The following is a 22,292-nucleotide window of genomic DNA, read 5'->3' as shown; positions in this document are numbered from 1 at the left end:
GCATTTTGTTGAGGACTCCCGAAGGAAACCCACAAGGCGCCGTCCACAAATTACGTAACGCGCTAGGGGGAGGGGGGAGTATGGCCGAGCGTTACGGCCCATACAAAAAATTTTGAATTTTCATACAAAATAGCATTACGGAGGGGGGAGGGGGGTCAAAAAATGTCGATTTTAGCGTTACGTAATAAATGGATGCTGCCCAAGAACCTCTGAAATCTAGACGAAAATCTGGAAGAAATGTAAAGAAAAACTCTCAGTAGTAGGGTCTTGGACCATTTGGGCAGGGGAACCTATTTTGGGCACTTGCTGCTATAACTCAGGTAGTTTAAAACGGATTGACTTGAATTTTTGAACATGGCTAGACACTGTACGTTTCTGATCGTGTCCCAAAAATTAAGACAATTGGTTTAAATTTGACTGAGTTATAGAAGCAAGTGCACGAAATAGGTCCCCCTGCCTAAATGTTCCCAGGCCCTACCAGAACAAACACCGGGAAATCCCGGAAAGAAGGCGCAAATCAAGGCAAATCCCTGAATGGAATGTTGGGAGAAACTCCTGGAGATATTCAAAAGTTTTCTCCGACACACTTCAAGAAATTCAAGAGAGAAAAAAAATTCTCCGGAACTATACTGCCGTGAATCGCATATCTGTCCCATTTGCATAGGAAATCCAGCAAAGATGGGACTGATATGCGATTCACGGCAGTATACAAGAAAGTTTCTTCTTCTTCTTAGTGGCACTACGTTTCCACTGAAACTTGGCCTGCCTCTCTTTAATTTAGTGTTCTCTGAACACTTCCACAGTTACTCATTAAAGCGCTTTCTTTACCCTCCAATGCTTGAATTTGTAAATTGTGAGGCAATCACAATGATAAATAAACTATGCCCAGAAAAAGTCCCGACCGGAATGAAAATCGAGTCCGCCGTCTTCGGCGATCCAAAGCCTTATCACTAGGCTAACTGGATACACAACGCAAGTTTAATACTTTTTAATCATACGACGGCTTTTTTAATCAGATATAGGGTGACTTTGGATATTATCAGCAGGTTTGTTCTCTTCGTCATGGGGAGGTTTTGTCGGGCCAACTGACTGAAACTTGGCCGTATAATTCAGCTTGGTTGGGAAAGTTGTGTTGCCAACTTTGAGTTCAACAGTTTAAAAAATACATGACAGGATAGAGACAAAATGATCGGGACAGGTAAAATTTTCACTTTTCAAAAAATGGTAGAAACGCTATACCTTTCTGAAAAATGCATTAAGAAATCTAAAATTATTATTGGAAGTTGATCAACTAGTTGTGTATCAAATTGATACTATCAATGATCAAAATTTGGAAAAGATCGGGCTATTCTACATGAAGTAAAAAAGATTCTAGAAAAAGTCAACTATCCAATAGCCAACTTTGAACTGTTATATCTCCGGATTCAATTAACCAAATGCAAGGAAATTTTGAGCGTTCATGACTTATATAATTAGATTTCAAAAACTTTTGACATAACCTAAAATTGTTAACACGGAAGAAAATTATAGCGTTTAGGTTATTTTTCTGATATAACACCAAATTATCGAAAATTTCAACATCGCTTCAAAATTCAAGATGGTAATTATAGTTTATTTGAATTCCCTCTACTTGACTTCAATAAAAATATGTTTTGACAGGAAGTAAAAAAATAACCGGCTATAAATTGAAAAAGTAATGGGAAGCATAATAAAATTAGACCAATTTACTAAAAAATCATAAAATAAATTAAATCGCTTTTACTTTTTTTCTTATTAAATTTTAAGTTTAGTCAAATTTTTTCAAAGCTTATTATATGAGTCATAAACGCTCAAAATTTCATTACATTCTGTCATTGAATCCGGAGATATGACAGTTCAAAGTTGGCCATCGGATAATTATGATTTTTCTAGAATCTTTCTAACTTCTGGAAGAATGGCCCGATCTTTCCCAAATTTTGACTTTTAATGCACAACTAATTGAACAATTTCCAGTAAAACTTTTAGATTTTTTGAAGCTCTTTTCAAAAAGTTGCAGCACTTTTACCATTTTTTGAAACGTGAAAATTTTGCCTGTCCCGATCATTTTGTCTATCCCCTGTAAGTTGAATATGTGGAGACGAGGGAAAAAGTAGATAGCAAGATTCAATATAGAAGGAATGGGAATTCAGCATCGAAGCGATAAAATCTGTCATCTTCATACGAGTTCTGGTTGTCTGGGAAGACTAAAAACATAAAAAAATGTCACTTACCCCTTCTGTTCCTCCTTCTTCGCCGGCTGTAGAATATTATCGTTAGTTACTACTATCGTATTGGTATTAAAATTGTTCATGGTCTCAGTGAAGGACTGGCGATTGTGTGATTTGTTTCATTTTTTTTTGTTTTTTTTTTTTTCGTTTGGTTTTGGTTTTCGAAATTGGGTAAAAGTAGTAGTTTTTTTTATTGTTGTTGTTGTTGTTGTAGTAGTAGTTGTTGGACACGTGCACATGGTGGTGGATATTGTAGTAGTAAAAGGGTGGTAGTAAAAAAATGGTGTGACAATAGTAGTACGGACGAATTTCGGAGCGAGAGCAACAAACATGTAGGCGAAGGGTACGTGGTACGTGGTAGTACACAAAACACGGAAATGAGGGGAGAAGCAGAAAAAAATCAGAGAATTAACATTTTTGTGTTTTAACAATGTTTGGTCTTAAACCTACAACTATGGGACTAGTTGCACACCGTGTGGGCCCATAACCGATCGGGATGAATGATGAGGGTGCACCAAAAGCGAATGATTGATGCTCATGTTTTGTATATCTAAGCCGCGAACTTGTTATGAAATATTTACATGGGTTCTTGAAAATGTACCAATATAATTTCAAAAATATTTGCAAACATGTTAAAGCACAGTCGAAAGTCCTAAGCAGTAGTTTGAACTTCTACATCATTATTGTAATGCAGAATAGAATAATTTAAACAATGACTTCTTAAAGCATTATCCTATAAGCAGAGCTCAATGATCCCAAAACCGTATCTACAGGTTATAGATTTTAGAGAACTGTACCAAAAATGCTCATATTTTGATTATTAGTTGATTACCTAATTTTCTATAAAGGGACTTACGGCTTTGCGACCATTGTACATTGGGATATATATTGTTTTTCCACACTAATTGTGTGCTTGGGGACGTTGCACTTATGTATGTAATAAAAAAAAACAAAAATTGTTGATGCCAAGCAAAGGCCCCATAACCGTAATTACATATTTACAACTTTGGAAAACCCTGTGCATGTGCAGTGTGCACTGTGTAGTGATCTCAAAAAGCTCTCAGTGTGTGTATGTAGGTATGTGCGAAAAAAAATCATCCCATAAAGGGATCATAATTGTGCAATTTCAAACCAGCAGCCAATCTGAACCAGCCTCCATCTAATCAACCAAAAGCAAACTCAATCGACACTCACCTGATCGTTCGGTAGTAGGGTGGCCGCCGACAGAATCGCCTCCAGCTTGTCGATCTTCGCCATACGATCCATAGTGGTATTGGACAGGATTTCGTCCATCAGCTGCATCGATTCCGTCAAGCTCGGCGGTTCGGAGCTCTTGGGTGAGAACGTGCCCGGTCCTCCGCTGCTGCCCGTGCCCGGTAGCGAGTTATCCGACGGCAAGCTGTCCATGCTCTGATAGTCCTGCTCGATGACGTCACACTCATCGTCGGAGTCGCTCGCATCGCCCCGATCCCGATCGAAGTTCTCCAGTTTGTCCAACTTCTTGGCCACCTTGTAGGATACCCTCAGCTTCTCCTTCTCATCCTCCGTCAAGTCCATGTACCTAAAAGGGGGTCACGTAAGCTAGGGCTAACGTCAAGTTTCAAAATCTCTCAACAAATCACCTCAGTAATCGAATCTCGCGATTACTTAGCACAACATTCTTGCTGGCACCCTTCAGCTTCACCTTCAGGTCCTGGATCTCCGAGCGGACCTTGCGTTGCTTTTTTCGCATCTTGACGTCCACTGGGCGGATTAGCATTAAAATCTGCTCAGTGCACAGCTCCGCGAGCAGTTCGCGGTATTCCGCCTTGATCGATCTACATAGATGGGAGTTCAAAATTTGTAATTCAGACATTCCTAGGGAAAAAAACCTTGGATATACTCACGTGGCCATGTTGAGGTACAGCTGCTCGTTGATGAGGATCAGTACATCGCCGGCGGCGTACAGAAGCATGTCACGAGTCAGCGGCCTCCGGGCCCAATACTTTTGGTCCCGTCGGTACACGTTCTTCAATTGGTCTTTCATCGGGTTGACGGTAGCGTTGTGCATTTCGCACAGGGTGTTCAGCGAGACGTTTTTCACCTTGTAGACCTGCTTACCCTGGTCCTGGAACTGGAGCACGGCGTGGGCGGACTGGAAATGAAAGATTTGAAATTTTAGTTGAATTGTAACTTTTTAAGGGTTCTATTAAAAGGCAACAGGAGTTTGAACAGGAGTCGAGTGATTCATATCTTTCGGGTGTCAAGGTTGTTCGAAGAGTCTTTCACTCCAAAAATTATGAAAATTGATCAATATTTCGAAAAGTTATGACAAAATGTTGGTTTTTGATCAAAAAATTATAATATACGATGGTCCTTCCAACGCATGGAATCATAGGCGCCAACTTAGGGGGGGCAAGCATGGTTTTGCCCCCCCCCCCCAATATTTGACGATTTTTCGATTTTCCCATACAAAAAATCAGAAAAATCAGTCTTTGCCCCCCCAATAATTTGACCAAGTTGGCGCGTCTGCATGGAATGGAACTGTAATTAAATCGAATCCGATATTTTATTTTGGGGCGTAACTAGGTATATTTTGAAGATGCGTTAGCATGTATAACTTTTTGCAAAAAAGATTTGGAAATCATATTTTACACATAGTGGGGCAAAAGTTCGAATTGTGGGGCAAGAGTTCGAGTCATGTGGCAACTTTAGGTAAAACACTAAAATTCTGAAAAATGTACATATTATTTCTAAAAATTATGAAATTAGTGAGAAAATTCGAACAAAATTGAAAAAAATTGTTTTATTTGAATTTGGCGGAAAACTACTAATTTTTGGTGAAGTAAATTTAACCCTGATTTGGGTAAAATCCAGATCGAACTTTAAAGTGTATTCCAGTTCCAACATCAAATAATAATTGGTTTTAGGTATTTCAAATACCAAAGTTTTGAAATAATGTGCTACGGTTATCGAAATACCACAAACATTAGATTCGAACTTTTGCCCCAGTGGTGGGGCAAGAGTTCGAATTAGACACACACATACAAAAAGTGTTGTAACTCAAAATTGAAAAGACATTTGGCGTAACTTTGTTCAGCAAAATTATAGCTCATGGATAGTAGAATCACCACACGGTATTCATTTATTTTTATCTGCTTCGATTTCTTGAAAAAAAAAAAATGAATTTTCAACTAGGGTCGAGCTTTTGCCCTACCTTACTCCATACTCCAAGGATTTTTTTTCTGGAGGGATCGAAGGGAAGGCCTGAGTCAAGATAAATTCAAGTTTTCATGGGCACCAGACTTATGAGCCCTGTTTACTGGTCTAGTGGCGATCGCTTCTGATAAATATGCAGAAGATCCTACATAAGGTAAATATACACCTTGGTCCTAGCTTCAATCCCTGCCTCGTCCTTTTACTCCTACTTTTTATCTTTACTGCCTTAATGCTCTTTCCTACATATACATCTTTGTTCATAGCCATCGCTAGAACCAGAAACGGATTGCCGTTTCCCTAACTTTCCGCTTCCAAAAGAAAAATGCACAGTGTCCATTTATCTTATCACGCCTACAAGTTATGCAACCAAGTCAGCAGCTTCAAAATAATCTTTGCACCATTACACTTTAAGCAAAGAATAAAAATAGAAAGAATGCCCTCTCTTGCCTTTTTCTATGTAAACGTCAAGCGACAAGCCAAGTAGCGCTCTCTAAGCGTATCAAGGTGGAAGCTCTCTGTAACAGTGTTCGTGATTTGTCATAAGAGAAGGTGGTGTGCGTATGTTTTGGTATCCGCATACAATCAGTAACGCACACTACCGCATGAAGGTTGAACTTTCATCCGCAGATAGCGCTGCGATAGTGTCCCCCTGAGCATCAGCGGAGTGGGCATACTTGATATTCTTATTCTTTGCTTTAAGCCTGGTATCAATGCGTGAACCTTTAAAATAACGTTTTCCCATTAACACTCCGTCATCCGCATAACCTTGTGTAGATGTTACAATCATCACTTCCTACTTCTTCCCCAAATTGATCTGCAACTTGACGTAGCAGGCACCATTCTCGCCTAAAATAGAAGATCGCCAACACTTACACGTTGAAGATGCCTGTTATTCTCGAGCAGCTATCTCAATGGTTTCTTGTGTGTGTAAAGCCGATCTTGTTATGCTGCAGTAGCATCTACAGGCGGCCTATCAATATTTAGCTCAAACCATGGGTAAATCGGAGCCTGCTCTAAACCTGAATAAATTTTATATTTTCCACATGCAATAGGAAACCTTTAGAATGTTTGAAGACTTCCAAATGATACACTTATTTTCTTCCAGAATGAGTTGGACTATTGTGAACTATTGAACTACTATTTACCGATCAGAGTATTCGGCACAACTTGAAAAAATACTTGTGATGGATACTCTAAACTTGGAATTCGTCGGCGTTTAGTCAGAGAAAAGCGACAATAATTTTAGATCACTTCAAACTTTTCGATCTTGTGTTTGGCATTTTCCAATGAACCAATCGACATTTCACTATGTGATAACAACGATTTCTAACAATTTGATTATCATCAAGCCCTGACTTAGCAGCGGTTAGACGTGGTTGACGACGGAAAGCAGCGGATACATTTGGATTTGTCCGGTTAGCGAAGAAATTACTTCTCCTTATTTTCTAAGGACACCTGTATGCATTGCATTCCTAGAGGAATTAATGATGACAACTCCTGATGTATGTATAGGCCTTTTCATGTGACAGATCCGTGCATGCATTTGTGTACAAAGCTTGAACAACAGCTGCTAACACGAACGTGTCATCTTCATAGAAGAACTGTCAAACGCCCGAACAATCAGCTGATCTAAGACGTCAAATGAAAATCCACGAGGCTACGCCATAGGGAACGTCCATAAATTACGTCACGCTTTGAGGGGGGAGGGGGTGGGGTTCAGAAAGTGTGACAACCCATACAAAAATTTTAGAGGTCCCATACAAAAAGTGTGACATAGGGGGGAGGGGGGGGGGGTTGAAAATGGTCGATTTTTGCGTGACGTAATTTATGGACGTTCCCATATTTGGGTTATACTTCCTGGTAAACTCTTGAAATTGTCAGAGCGTTCCGAAGGCAATCAGGGAATTTCTGCCTCTTTGAACAAATTACATTCGAGTCGTATTTTCGAGAAATTTCTGGAGTCTACAGAAGGAACTTTTACAAGCTTGACGAATTATAGCTATCATATGAAACAGTTTCTAGCAAAGGTCTTAAAAAAATGTTGATTGAATACACTAGTTAATAAAACAAAACGAAATTCATGAAGTTTTTGATCAACGATCAAAATTTTTCTATTATAGAGCAGTTTTTGAAATATGTATGGCTGAAATTCGAGAAATTACCCGAACATTTACAAGATGAAACCCTACATGAATTTCTGAAGGAATTCCGTAATTATTTTATGTACAAACTTCTAGAAGAGTTTTCGGATAAATCCCTTGAGTAAATAAAAACAAAAAGTAAAAATCCCGAAGTATCCCAGAAGCATCATTGAAAGAATTTGTATTGAAATCTTTGAAAAAATCTCTGTCAGGATTCCAGTTGAAGAATACCTGAAAAAAGTTCTGGGGTTATATCTGGATGAATCCTAGCATAAATGGCTAGCGGAATTCTAGCATGAACTCCAGAAGAATTCCTAGCGAGAAATCCATTTAGCAATACCAGGAGCCATTCCTGTAGGAATACCATGTGGAAATTTTAGAGAAGTCCCAAGAGGAAAGCTCGGAAAATCCATAGATGAAGCCCTATAGTGAAATCTATAGAAGAAAAAATCTCTGAGGAATTCCTGGATAAATTGTTTGAGTAATTTTTGGATACATAACTGCAGGCATCCATACATTTTTTTAAGAAATCCCTAGGAAGATCCCCGGAGAAATTAATCAGTAGAATATCTAGAGGAGTCCTAAGAGAAAATAATGAAAGAATCCCTAGATAAATTCCTGGATGAATCCATGGAATAATTCTAAAAGGTAATATTGCAGAAATTTCCACAGAATTTTCTGGATACATCTCTAGAGGAGTTCCTGTAGAAATTTCTGGGAAGAGTCCTGCAGCTAAACCAGCAAGAGTTTCTGGAGGAATCGTAGGAAAAAAACTTCTGTGATACCTGCAGAAGTTGCCTTCAGGAAGAATGTCTGGAAATAATCTGAGTAGACATATCTGAATGTTTTCATAAACTCTGGATGATTTTCTGGAGGAATTTCCGGAGGAATTCCCTGAGGAGCATCAGTAAAAATTTCTGGGAGAATCCTCCCATTAGAAATTCCTGTAGGAATCGCAGCAAAGAATTTCCGTCAAACTTATTGCAAAAAATAAAGCGAAATTCAGGGTGGGTTCTTTTATGTAATTGTTTGTGATGTGGCTTAGAGCAGCGGAGAATTCAGACCTTTTGTTTTCCGACGCACTTTTGGAAACTTTTTTCTGTGTTTCTCATTCATGGTAATGACCCGGTTTTTATTGTACCTTTATTTGTTGGAGTTCACTCCTGTTAAAATAACTAATCAACTGGAATGTTTTCTTGCTTGGCACAATTCAAAACACCTGGCGAAACCCTTTCCGTATTGACATGGTACATGCTTTTATAACTTGTTTGTGAAAACTTCGGTGAATACCTCTGTTGATCCATGGCAGCAAATAATCAGATTGCTCATTTGAAAATATCCTAATGAGAGATCATTAATATACCGTTTTTAGCTCATATACAGTGACCCCACAATTTATGAATCGGCACAGTTTATGGATCTCTCATTTGATCAACATGGTGATTCATAAATAGTGTACAAAATTAAGGTGATTCATCGGTGTGGGGTCACTGTACAATAGTATCACTACTATTACTAGTAGTTGGATTACTTCTGGGATTTCCAGCAAGTATTTGAAGGTTTTGTTTGAAGGTTTTAAAATTCATTGCTTACCTTGATCCTTCTTCTACATGTGGATGAAACCCGATTTTGAAAATATTGCTTCGTTATTCAATAAGAAATCGAAAACCAACATATGAGGAAAAGTACTCCAGCTTTTTCAATGAATTGAATCAAACCTTATTTACAATATTTTTTTTAAATCCATGAATTCTTTAACTGAAAATTCTCTAAGGGGTTCGCCTCGATGTCGATAAACTCACTTAGGATTCCTTTCTTAAAAAATATTTTTCAAAAACGCAATCAAAAGATCAAATCTTGAAACTTGGAATTTCGTACGGATTTTCTTTTTGCTAAACGCTACCTGATATTTCAAATCTAGCTTAACTTCCAGGACATTTAGTAGATGGATAGTCCTCGTTCGTTACATGAATTACCATCTTAAATAAGCTGAAACTTTTTCAAATGCTTTCAGTAATGGATTGACAACATTTTCAGAATCCTTGAGTATTCTAGGGTTTTCCTGTCGAATTACATTTCCAGAGGATTTTCCAAGCAGTTGACGATCCGTAAGCATTTTCAAAAGTTGAAGAACCGCAGTTTCTTTGGAGTGTGTCAAATCTAATGTAAAAGGGAATGTCCTTTTCTCTCAATAAACACTCGATTTTTTAATGGCCATTCTAAATAAAACTTGTGGAACAACAACTCATTAGATACCTTCCTCCATTTCTTACGAACACATTGGAAGGTCCGTACTGAATTCCTAGTCAAAACCTACAACTAATTCTAGATGGGATCCGAGGTATATTTTTGTTATCTTTTGCTGCAACCACAGGTCTCTCCAAATTCATATGAGCTTTTATCAAAATTAGCCTATAATCTAGGTTCAATAATATAAGTTGGCCAGCGTCGTCGTCCGCATTTTATTAAAAAAAAAACTTATAGATTTATCTGAATTTTTTTTGTATTGAACGTTTAGTGCGTTTGCAGGTAATGCCATTTTAACATAAAGGAAGAATTGTAAGAAGGCTCACGATACCCTTTGCAACTTTGGATCACGATCTGAAAATCCCTGGTTCAGAGCATCAGATGCCTCTTAATCTCCAAGTGTTTCTTCGACATAAACATAACTTCGATTATTTCTTCCCGAAACTTCTTAATTTGTAAGAAAATCATTTTGAATTTGTGTAGTACAAAATTATAAGCAATTCCATCACAAATACCCTCACCATAATTTTGTTCAAATTGTCTCCAACGAACAGTGCCATAAAGTTCTTAAACGGATTTTTGAGGGTGAAACGATTGGCCGCAAGAAATTATTGTTAGAATTTTTAGATAAATTTCAACTTGAAGTTTTTTTTTGAATTTCTGTATTAGTTTGTAATTAAATTACTTCAAGAATTTTTGGAATAACTGTTAAATTCTAATTAAATGTTGAACAGTTTATGAAAATTTTATTATAAATCAAACTTAAGTAAATTTTTACTCAATGTTAGCTTATGATGTAAATGTGTGTGTCACGGTATTGCACCTATTTAGTTACGTTAAAAAATTGATTGAAAATTTTGTAACGCTGATGACACGATAATTGTACAATTCTTTAAGATTATTTTTTTTATAAATTGCTGTTACGAAATACAAAATAAGCTTTACTGGCAAACCGACCACAATAAATATCACAGTCACACCAATTATTGAACACTGGCATAGCCTAAACTGTTGGCATGAGTACCAGATTTTTTTTCACTTTACCTAATTGTGCATTTCAAGGTGTTTCAGGGGCGGTCCATGGGTGTTCCAAAATGATTCAGAGTGCTAAGGGGGTCCCGTGGTTATTTCAGGGCGTACCATGGGATTTCAGGAGCGATGCAGGGGTGTTCCCGGCGTTTTCATCAATGCTCCAAGGGCTTCCAAAAGCGTTCCAGGGTGTCTGAAACTTTCATGAAATCACCCTGAATCTCTTGAAACAGTGTTTCAAAAATTCATTTCATTTATGTAAACTATTTAATGACAAGGAATCGCTTGCCTTTTGAATAGAGCTATGGTTGACTGAAATCGTTGACTAAAGCAAAAATGACTGAAAAGATTTCATAGATAATAAACAAATCATTTAAGTAATTTTTGCTTTAGTCACCGATTTCATTCAAACTGAGCTCTATTCAACTGAAAAAACGATTACATGTAATTTTAATGAATTGTCACTTTACAAGAATCTGGAGAAATTTTCTCAAAGAACCTTTCGAAGAATTTACTGCTTAAATACTTGAAAAATTATTAGTAGGGTATGTGCACAGAGAACAGACATCCAAGTCCAGTTCCGAAACTGTGTGAGGAATTTAACGGCCATTTGAAATCGGCAACACAAGTGGCAATAGCGTGGCGCTGCAGTCGGTTAAATTCCCATACTAATTTAATTCACCACTAGGAATGTTTCAATTCACCACTGACTGTGGTAATACGGTGTTTGGTGGCGTTAGTGCTGTCATCGTGTATTGGTTTGCAACCTTACTCAAGTAAAGATTCAAATCCTTACACAACTTTCCAAATGAAATTTGTTCTAGCCTGGATGTCTGTTCTCTGTGGTATGTGTGTCATCAGTTATCTCACGCTTCCATTATTACGGCATCGATTCATTCCGTTTTTTTTTTTGCTTTGATGCGTGCTCACTTCTAACAAAAAATATAAAAATATGAAACAAAACAAACAACGCTTCAATCCTTTGTTTTTTGCAGGATGAAAATGGGAGTCACATGCTTAATAAGGGAACCAATATCCTATCATACCTAGGGTCTAAATATAATTTTTCGTTTTGTAAAATCGATTTAAACGTGCTTTGGGAGGCGATTTTTTTTATTCACGATTTTGTGGATTTTGTTTTTTTTAAATTTTGAGACGAAACATTTTGATATTTTTTTATTGTTCTGCTATTCTGCTATTATCAACGCATCCCCTGGCATTTACCCATCTGCGTTGTCTTTTCACTATGCAATACGTCTACCAATTGATGTTTATGGGCTTGCCGGACCAAGTCATGTAGCTAAGCCAAACACCCCACCTACAACTGTTGGGTAGGCACCATTGTCCCGCCCACTGATATTTTACAGCTAGTTGTAGTGCATGTGTGCGTGTAAGTATTGGAGTGTGTGTGTCAGTGTTGGCTCATATAGCCGAGGCGGTAAACGCACGGGTATTCAGCATGACCATGCTGAGGGTGACGGGTTCGATTCCCGGTCGGTCCAGGATCTTTTCGTAAAGGAAATTTCCTCGACTTCCTTGGGCATAGAGTATCTTCGTGCCTGCCACACGATATACACATGCAAAATGGTCATTGGCAGAGGAAGCTCTCAGTTAATAACTGTGGAAGTGCTCATAGAACACTTAGCTGAGAAGCACGCTTTGTCCTAGTGAGGACGTTGCGTCAAGAAGAGAGAGAGAGAGTGTCAGTGTTGGCGTATTGTAGGCGCCAACTCGTTCTAATCCACTCTGATTGCTAACACGCTATTGAAACATTACTCTAAAATCTGGCAATCTATGAAATAGAATGAGTTAAGTGCCTGTACATAACAGTCAGTTAAATCAAAAAGGAATATTAGTATTAAAGCGAAGGCACAACGAAGCAATGCCCCGAACGAGAGCACAAATCTCAAGAACCAAATGACAGGCAGTGCCGACAAATCGATCGACTGGCCACCACCAGTGAATAACCAATCGAGCAAACCCCCCAGCACAAACCGTCACCAGCTCTCCCGACCTGCGCCCAACACATCCGAGGCACAGCCCAGCCATAGCTTCACCTTAAAATCAAAATCTAGATTACAGAGCACAATACTTCCCAAGTAGCCAAAACCGACCTAGTGTAGAGAAGGGTATCTTTCCAATTCAACCCGAACTCAATTGCACCCACAGGGCAGCGCTCCCCATACACACCGCACTCATGCATCGATCACGACCCGAGCCGCACGGTCACCTGGGTTGCTTCTATCACTATCTGCATGACCTCACCCAACCCGTAACGCAGAGTTTAAATCCCTCTCTTGCATTAAAAATCATTCCCTCTTCCCAAAGTCTGTGGGTGGTATAAATGTAAAACTGTAAAAAATCGTCACCAACACAACCGCCAACAATGAGCACTCAATGGTGTCGGCAGAATCAATGACGACCCCCTCAGTCCCAAACCCAATTATTGTACACTACCCAAGTAACCACAATGCTGAAGCCGTATGCACTGCACGTACGAAGTACACACAGACCTACCCGCACCGCCCAAACAAACCACCAAGGCCGAACACAAGCGAAAAGCGGCGCTACCACGACTATACCAGTAGGTATAATCGCAACTCAGCAATCGTAGATCCATTCCCCGCTCCTACTCAGCCCTAACGATCCATAGCAATGCTTGTCAATATATGCACCCCACACACGCAACCCCCACAACCCAACAGTATGGTCACTTGAGTATCTCTGGGGATTTGATTATATGATGGTCAGGGATCACAGCCATCAAAACGTTCCACACTTTATCAAAGCTTGCGACCTGTAGTCATGATGATTTCGGCTATGGGAAACCATGATGGCTAGCTAAGGTTATGGATCGCCAATCCGGGGACGGCGGGTTCGATTCCCGTTCCGGTCGGGAGAAATTTCTCGACTCTCTGGGCATAATGTATCATTGTCCTTGCCTCACAGTTAAAGGGTTAATAGAGTTAAAACTCCCGAATAAAAGGTTGCTGGAATCCCATTATTAACCTTAGTATGATGTTGGGGTCAATATGACCCAGGCAGGCACGCTACATGTGCACGTAATTGTGGTGTGAAAAATCTAAAATCCTTCAATTTTCAGGGGTTCCGGGAATTTTCCCACATGAATTACTTCAACTTCATCTGAAGGTATGCAAGAATTCAACCATGGATTCTCTGACAAGGAATCCATACACAGAGTTCTTCAAGATATTCAAACATTTGCCCTATGGTTAGGTGTGACATTTGAGTTTTACTAAATCAGTTTCAATAGTTCACCACCGATTACTACGGAATAACTTTGGAGCGGATGGAGCGGATCTGGTGTGATGGTTAGAACACTTGACTATCACGCCGAGGACCTGGGATCGAATCCCACTTCCGTCAAACTCACAACAATGAGGGTTCTTCCTTCGGAAGGGAAGTAAAGCGTGGGTTCCGAAATGAACTAGCCTAGGGCTAAAAATCTCGTTAATACAGATAAAAAAAAACTGTGTAGAAATTAATTCTGGCTAAAGATGTTCTAGCAAGGTCCAGATAAGTTGATCACCTTTGCTGTTTCTGTTGCGCTAACACTCAGAGAACCACTCTAATGAAAAAGAAACTCACCTGCGTATCGAAAACATTCCTCAGCAAAATCTGGAACTGGTTGTACAGATTGACCGAGTCGTTCCGACAGTCGTGTATCACCTTGATGACCTTCTCGGACTCCAATACCTCCTTGATACCTCCGTGCGGCACCATATCTGGACAGCACGCCACATCAAAAATGAACGCCTCGCCACGGGTCGTGCCCAGCTGGATCATGGTGATCTGACCCCGCACGCCCAGGTTGATACCCTCGCAATCGAACGACACCACCGCCTGATCCTCGTAGGTGGACGCTTTTAGGATGGCATTGTTCACGAACAGGGACTCCTTGACGGTGGAGATTACCCGGGTGTTCTGCAGCACTTTGATCTTCCAGGTGTCCCCGATGAAATAGTTGTTCGAGTGGACCGGACTGGTGGGGGTCGGCGAAACCGGGTGTGGTGCTGGGTTGTTGTTCGGTGTGGGGCCGCCGGGCCCGCCTCCGGGACCTACGCCGACACTGTGATGTTGAATGGCAGACATTGATTGCTTATCTTTTTCTAGGTTTTCGGCGAGCGTTTTGATCACCAAACTATTAATACGTTGTTTGAGGGTTTGATTTTTCGGATTCACAGCCGGGTTGTTGTTGATGAGGTTGGCTTTTTCGTTGGCCATGGGGTGGTTCGCTTCTATCCTGGCGGTTTGAGTGCTTTGCTGGTGAACGGACGAGTTCTGTTGGGACTTTGAGTACGCGGAGTTCGAAGAGAACGGACAATTCTTAGGGCAGAGGTTCTCCATTTTAAAATCGTTATTGATTAGCAAACTGTCGAACCCACTGGTAGGTTCGCTTTTGCTACTGCTCAGTACTGTGGCCGGATCGTTGGGGACTATTCCGACCGAGACCGGTTCGTTGAGTTTAAAGTCTCCGATCATGTTTTTGGGTGATGCTGTCCGACTGGTATTGTTGCTACCGTTGGCACTTCCTACGGCGCTTCCTGCGCTGCCGATGCTTGGTGTAGCGCTAAAGGAGCTGTTCGAGAGATTGAGCTTATCCTGCGCCTGCCGAATGTGTGAATCGGACAGTTTTGGCTTCTGAAGAAGCGTGACTAGATTGGATTGTATGTGGAAGCAGTCCGAAAAGAGCTTCAAAAAAGTTTTCAGATCGCTTGGGTTTTTGAACATGTGAAACCATTGTTCCTGCGGGAAGTTGGACGTGACCATGTGGAAGAGCTGATCGACAATGATGGGGCCCTTGACTTCTATCACCTGAGCAAACGAGTCCAGCAGCTGCTGGGTGGCCTGTGTGTCGATGGAAGAGTTTGGCAAATGCAACCGCTCCGACGCGGGAACGTCTTCCTCGTTTTCGCATCCGACCAGGACGACATTCTCGCCGTCCACCACGTGGAAGGTGTCCGGGTGCTTGAGCAGGAATTCGGTGAACTCTCGGATGTGCTGGCCGGAGATGTGTCGTACCTGGGGCGAGGCTTGACTCCTGTGACCCAGCAGACTGCGGATCGGCACTTCGGTGCCCTTGCCATACTGGAGCAGCTTGTGTTTGAAATAGTCTTTTGCCTCTTGGATGTAGTCCCGTTTGCCCGAGATGGACGAGTCGTCCACGCTGCTCGATGTGTAGCTGTTGATGTGAACGAAATCGCCATTGATTTCGAATAGGGCAGGGTATTGTGAGAGAAACTTTTTGAGGCCTGTAAAATAAGGAAGAAAGAAATGGCATTTGTTAGTCGGTTTATCATGCAGGCAGAAGTGATCAAGTAGATCTGAAAACAGTACCAAACTTTCTTAACTCCATAAGCTCCAAAACTAACCAGCTTTATTACTCTGCTTCCTTTGTTCAATGTAATGTGTTGCTTATTTAGTAATGCTGGTAGAATTATGTTCTTTTCAACATTACAATGTAACAGTCATCATATTCAATTTCTTATTGTATTTGCTATAGCAAATGGCATATGATTCTTTTTAGAGACACTAACTCGTAAGTTCTTTTTGCTTGTACCATCCATTCTATCTCATCTTCATACATTTTACAAAATATTGGCAATTTATTAGCACTTCCATGACCAACAGAAGCTACTTCTGCCCCAATAAACAATTTCCCGGGGGAGTTTAATTCACTCTATTTCACTCGCACCCCGTTGGTTGGTTGGTACAATCCGTTGCATTGGCAAATGCATTAAACGGAGCTGGAAACCAACGACGACGGACGCGAAGGCGAAGAAAGAAGAGTTGCACCGCCAGCAGAACACTGCACTGACTGTTGCAGCATCACATCAGCTGTGAACAACGTGGGTGTGTTCGATGTGTCTGCCTGCACCATGTACTGCTATGGGCGGGGCGCGGGCGGCGACGAAGAAGACAGCCGGCTTCGATACAGCTTCCGATTTGTGGGTGATGGTAGGGGAGATCGGTTATGGAATTAAATGTTTAAACTTATTCCTCAGCCCACGCGTTTCCGCGGACCCCAACCGATGTAACTCAACATCCAGGCAAACTATTCAAGCAATCGGACAATATTGTTAGATGCTGGTCTGCATGTTACAAGATTTGAGAGAATAGCGTGTTGCTTGCTTTTCGTAACGTGCCTATTCGGACGGAAATTTACAATGTGCAAAACGCGATCTAGGAGGAAATCAACCACTAATTTTGACAAAGGTGAAGATGGTATACTTTTTCTTCAGTAATGTAAATTTTGATGATTTATTGCAAAACTTCTGGGGAAAATCCAGCCTGTATTGCTTTACATAGGGTACACCGGGGCAAGTTGAAACGGATGGGGCTAGATGAAACAGCGGATTAACATGATGTTATCCCATGATGGTAAACAGCTTGAATGCCATAACACATACTTTTTGATTCAAACAATCTTTTAACGAAAGAAAAATTTCCAAATTGTATTGAAATCTATTTCAGAACATCGTGTTTCATCTTACCCCACCCGTTTCAATTTGCCCCGGTGTACCTTATGTAGTGCATCTTCGAATGACGTGATACTTGATGGATAAATTACACTAGTTTACAGCATTTTTGAACTCGGTAAGCTGATGATCGTTTTTGGTGTAGAATCATGCCCTGAGTTCGAAAACGTAAAGGAAAAAAAAAATACAGTAGAGCGGAAATTTTTTCGACTTTCCATACAAGGTTGATAATTTGAAATCGATTTTTGTTCTATTTTTAAGCAAAGTCGCTCACTTCATACATCTTATTCTCCGTAACCAATGCTCCGATTGAGCTGAATTTTTTACTGTAACTCGCCTACATATGATATGTCAAATAAACATTGAGAAATAATTTTTAAATTCTTTTTTTCTTATTGAAAAAAATACATTTTTTCACATATTTTTGGAAGTTTTAGTAAAATTTAAGGAGATCGTCCACAAATCTCACCAATATCTTGAATTTCATCAATCTGATGCAAAACCTGCATTCAGATGATCGAATGGTATTGTATTCAGCTTTTAATTTATGGAAAAAGATTTGAAATTGGTTGAACAAATCGCAAGATATTTGAATTTTAGTAAATTCCATTTTTTAAAAAGTTGTAAGACTCGATATTGAGCTAAAACTCAAAAACTGTTCTAAGTACTTAAAAATTTTTGAAGCACGGTTTCGAAATCAGCGCTAAATTATATTTCAAAAATTTTGATCGTTGACAGAAGTTCATGACTTTCATTTTATTTTGTAAACTAGTGTTATTGAAGCAGTATTTTATTTATTTCGTCATTTAACCAATTTAACGTGATCTAAAAAAAACAAAGTTTGTTAGAATTCAATATTTTCAAAAAATCATAGCTTTTGAACCAATTGGCCAATTTAAAATTTGTTTTATTTGTTGATAAAAATATTGAAATTCAATATTTATGAAAAATACGTTGAAAGGCCCAAATTGTGTTTAGGTTCAAAAACATGTCAATATGGACTGTTTCAGAAATTAAAAATACACTAATGATTGTCTGCCTTTTCAATTTGAACACAATAAATAAAACATTTCTATCCTTAAAGTAAACATTCTAACGAAACAAATACAGGCATACCTTAATTTAGTGGACATTTCAATTTTCGAAATGTCTATAAAATCGAGTTTTACATAAAATCGAAGAAAAACTTTGTATTATTTTTATTGAAATTGTATAATAAAATGTACTGAAACATACAAGAGCTGCATAAAATTGAATTCTCGATAAAGGCTCGAAGATATTGGCATAGATTAGTAATTCTCGGTAGAGAACGTGAATTACTATCCCCCTAGCATGTTACGATCGAAATCTCTCGTCTCCAAAAATATGGATGGTTGATGCAAACGTCAATATTCTGAGAAATGGGCATACCAATAACGTTATTTGCATCAATGTCCCAAAATATTTCAAAACTTCTGAAATTCATTCAGAGATGCTTTTGAAAATGTCTCCGAGAATTTACCATGGAATTTCTTTACTAATTGCTTCAAAAATTTCCTTTATGAATTGCTTCAGAAATTCCTCCAGGGATCTGTTCTGAAATTCCTCGAGGAATTTAAAGATTCGTAGCAAGCACTTGATAGAGCATGTTTACTGGTTGTGCTATATTTGCCGAACGATCTTTCTGTACGAGTAGTGTAGGTTTGTATTGCTATTTGCTCGGTCGCCTTTTGTTGCAATTTTGCGGTGTTAAATAAAAATAAGTGAATCCAGAATTTTCAACTCTATGACGACGGTCTCTGAAGAAAACTTCCCAAATAAAATCATCATGTTACAGATTATTTCAGAAAATCTACCATGTGTCCCTCCAGAAATGCCACAAAGAATATTTTTTACGAAATCTGGCATGATTAGCTTTACCAAATCCTCCAGAGATTGTTAGAGAATTTCGCCCGGGATTACTTTATAAAATTCCTCTGGCTGTTTATTCAGAAATTTCTCTAAGAATTCATTTGGAGAATGTATTAGAGTTTCCTTTAGAAAATCAACCAAAAATACATCAGAAAGTCTTTTGAAAAATCTTATTTTTCCGAAAAAGTGCTCGATCTGATCTTCCTTCATGGATTCTTTCAAAAAAAACTTTCATGGATTCAAACGGGAATTTTCTTTGGGTATTTGTTTAGAAATTCGACAAACTTCACAAAGAATTCTTGCAAAACATCTTGCACTATTTACTTCTGAAATTCATCCATTTTTGTCCAAAAAATATCCATGAATTTGAGTAGAAACTCCACCAGAGAATCTTTCAAAAATTCGTTCAGAGATTCTTTCAGAAATTTCTTCAGACATTATTTCAGAATTGCTATAACGAGGTTCCTTTAATAAAAATGACAGCGTTACCTTCAGAAATTATTCCAGAAATTTATAGATTTTTTTTTCAAAAGTTCCTTGAAAAATTTGTACTGGGGTTACTTTGGAAATTCTCCCAAGGATTTCATCAGAAATTCCCCAGCAGCTTCCAATTTTTCCAGAAATGTCCCTAGGGTTTCTTCCAGAAGTTTTAGAATTTTAGTCAGAAAATCTTCTTGGGATCTCTTTAGAAATTAGAAAGAACACATTAAAAAAAATGTGAGTATGGGAATTTTCTGCAGAGATTTCTGTAGCAACTGCCCTTGGGGTTCCATCACAAAGTTTTCGAGGGATTCTATCAAAAAATCTCCCATGGATTTTATTATAAATATGACTTCAGAAATATCTCCAGATTTTACTCCACAGATTTTACAAATTTCTCCAAGTATTATAAAAAAACTTCCACAAATGTTTTGATAATTCTTTCATGAACCCTTGCTAAAATCCATCCTAGGGATTCTTAAAAAACTGACTCCTTTGGAAACTTATCGTAGATTTACTTTAAAAAATCATCCTTTCACAAAATCCTCTAGGGATTTCTTTAGACTTTAGAATATCCTCCAGAAATTTCTCAAGAACTCTTTTAGAAAGTCTTGCAGGGATAGCTTCCACGAATAATTCCTTTTAAAAAAATCTTGCATAGATTGTTCCAGAAATTTATCTACGAATTTCTTCAGATTTTTGTCATGGAGGAATCAGAAATTTTTCAAAGCATTCAGCTAGAAAATCTTCCATAAACATTCTCAAAAAAAAAATCAGAAATTAGAAAATGATTCACGAATACATTCAGAACCAGAAATTCAGAACTTCTTCAAAATTTCTCAGAAGCAGAAGAATTTTCTCCAGCAAAGGGTATTTCGCGACTGGTGAAAGTGATTTTCACTAAAGTATTTGATCAAAAACTATCATTACAGGCCTTTATTATGTAAAAAAAAATGCTTAAAATTTCTCAACAACACCAGACGCAACAAACGTGGAGCAAACTAATGTCTTAATTACTGTTTACTGAATAAATTTTTATGTCAAGCTCGATGGTTCAGGAATGTCTTCAGGGATTCATTCAGAAATCCTGCAAGAATTCCTCTAGAGATTTTTGCATTATAATTTTCAGAGATTCAGGCAGAAATTCCAACAGAAGCCCTTGCACATGTTCATACACAAATTTCTTCAGGATTTCCTTCAGACATCCGGCATTCCTATAAGGTTATCCTAAGGTTTATACCCAACCATTGCACAAGGGATTAAAAAAAATATTCAAACTTATTTCCTGTTAATTTCTACGGAAATTTCTTTAGAAATATCTCGATTATTTTCTAGGAATTTTTGCAGACGTTTATTTTTGCATGTCTCCTGGTTTATATGCGTTATATATACGTTTCTAAAGGACTTTTTTTTCAGAATTTCGACTAGATATTTCTCCAGGAACACGCTAAGAAAATCCTCCAAGAATTTAATTTAAGGATTTTTGCAGAAGTATACCTATGAATCCCTCAATCTTTTTTAGGAGTTCAAGCACGGATTTCCCGAGCAGTTTCTCCATGTATTTCTCTGAGAAATTTCTAAGAAACTTCTCCAGAGATTCATTCAAGAATTTTCCAGGAATTTTTTCAGATATTCCCCCAGAAATTCATTCAACAGCACTTCCTCCAGAGACTTCTTCAAAATTGACCCCAACTTACTTGATAGGGTTAAATTAATGGTTAAATAATAAATAAATAATAAACGAATAATAGACAAAAGTTATGGTGGAATTATTGTAAAAATCCCGAAATAAATTTCAGAGGGATCCCTGGAGAATTAGAGGAAGGATTCTTTAGAAGAACTTATGGAGATACGTCTTAAAACATTCTCAAAAAAAAAATCTGATACAATTGCTGTAAGGATTTGTACACAAAAATTCCCAAAATACTACTTGGTGAAGGAAATCCTGCAGAAACAAAAAGTGCTTGACAAAAAATGCTGCAGAGTTCTGCATAAATTGTTGAGAGAATCTTCGAAAAAAAAATCTGAAAGAATCCATGAAGGAAGGTCTCAATGAATCCAACGTAATTCCAGAAAGAATATATCAAAGAAATATTGGAGAAACCTGTGGAGAAACTTCCAAAAGAATGCCTTGAAAATGTTCTATAGGAATTTCAAAAAAAAAAAAAATGCCCGATAAAATCGCTGAATAAATGGAGAAATTCAAGCAATTTGCCAATTCAAGCAAAGGCCACGGACGAGACCGTATTGGCTACGCCGAGAAGGGTTCTCCTGGACACTTAGGACTTCACGGTCCGAGACTTCTCTCTCTACGTCGGTTACGGAGCCTGAGAGGTGGTCCTTGTCGTTTAGACCAATACCAACGAAATCGTTGGTTTGGCCGAACGTGCACAGTTGGCTGGGGTAATCTGAGGATTATATAATCCAAACAAAGGTCCTGAAGACCAAAGGCATGTTAAACAAACGGCCTTCTGGTAACTAGCAGAGTTAATTACCTGGCTGAACTATTTGCCTCGCACTGTGGTTCGCTTCAGGGACACACACACACACGGAACTTTGGG

At 38.7% G+C, this 22,292-nt stretch overlaps 1 protein-coding gene across 2 annotated transcripts in view; it reads right to left on the bottom strand.

Moving 5' to 3' along the window:
* LOC109417065 (uncharacterized) overlaps positions 1–22,292 on the bottom strand; it is a 117,031-nt gene that overhangs the window by 5,834 nt on the left and 88,905 nt on the right. The window contains exons 3-7 of one of the 2 annotated variants that reach the window (XM_029869867.1): positions 14,471–16,134; positions 4,133–4,380; positions 3,869–4,063; positions 3,441–3,807; positions 2,250–2,344 (exon numbers count right to left, since the gene is read on the bottom strand). In XM_029869867.1, coding sequence (XP_029725727.1) covers positions 2,250–2,344; positions 3,441–3,807; positions 3,869–4,063; positions 4,133–4,380; positions 14,471–16,134 — 2,569 coding nt within the window. The remainder of the gene's footprint in view (positions 1–2,249; positions 2,345–3,440; positions 3,808–3,868; positions 4,064–4,132; positions 4,381–14,470; positions 16,135–22,292) is intronic. The other variant, XM_029869868.2, reaches the window with a different exon arrangement.

Source organism: Aedes albopictus, chromosome 2 (genome assembly GCF_035046485.1).
Source record: "Aedes albopictus strain Foshan chromosome 2, AalbF5, whole genome shotgun sequence".
Lineage (NCBI taxonomy): Eukaryota > Metazoa > Arthropoda > Insecta > Diptera > Culicidae > Aedes > Aedes albopictus.
The sequence above is the reverse complement of the archived record's forward strand: the minus strand, read 5'-3'. Positions and strand labels throughout refer to the sequence as shown.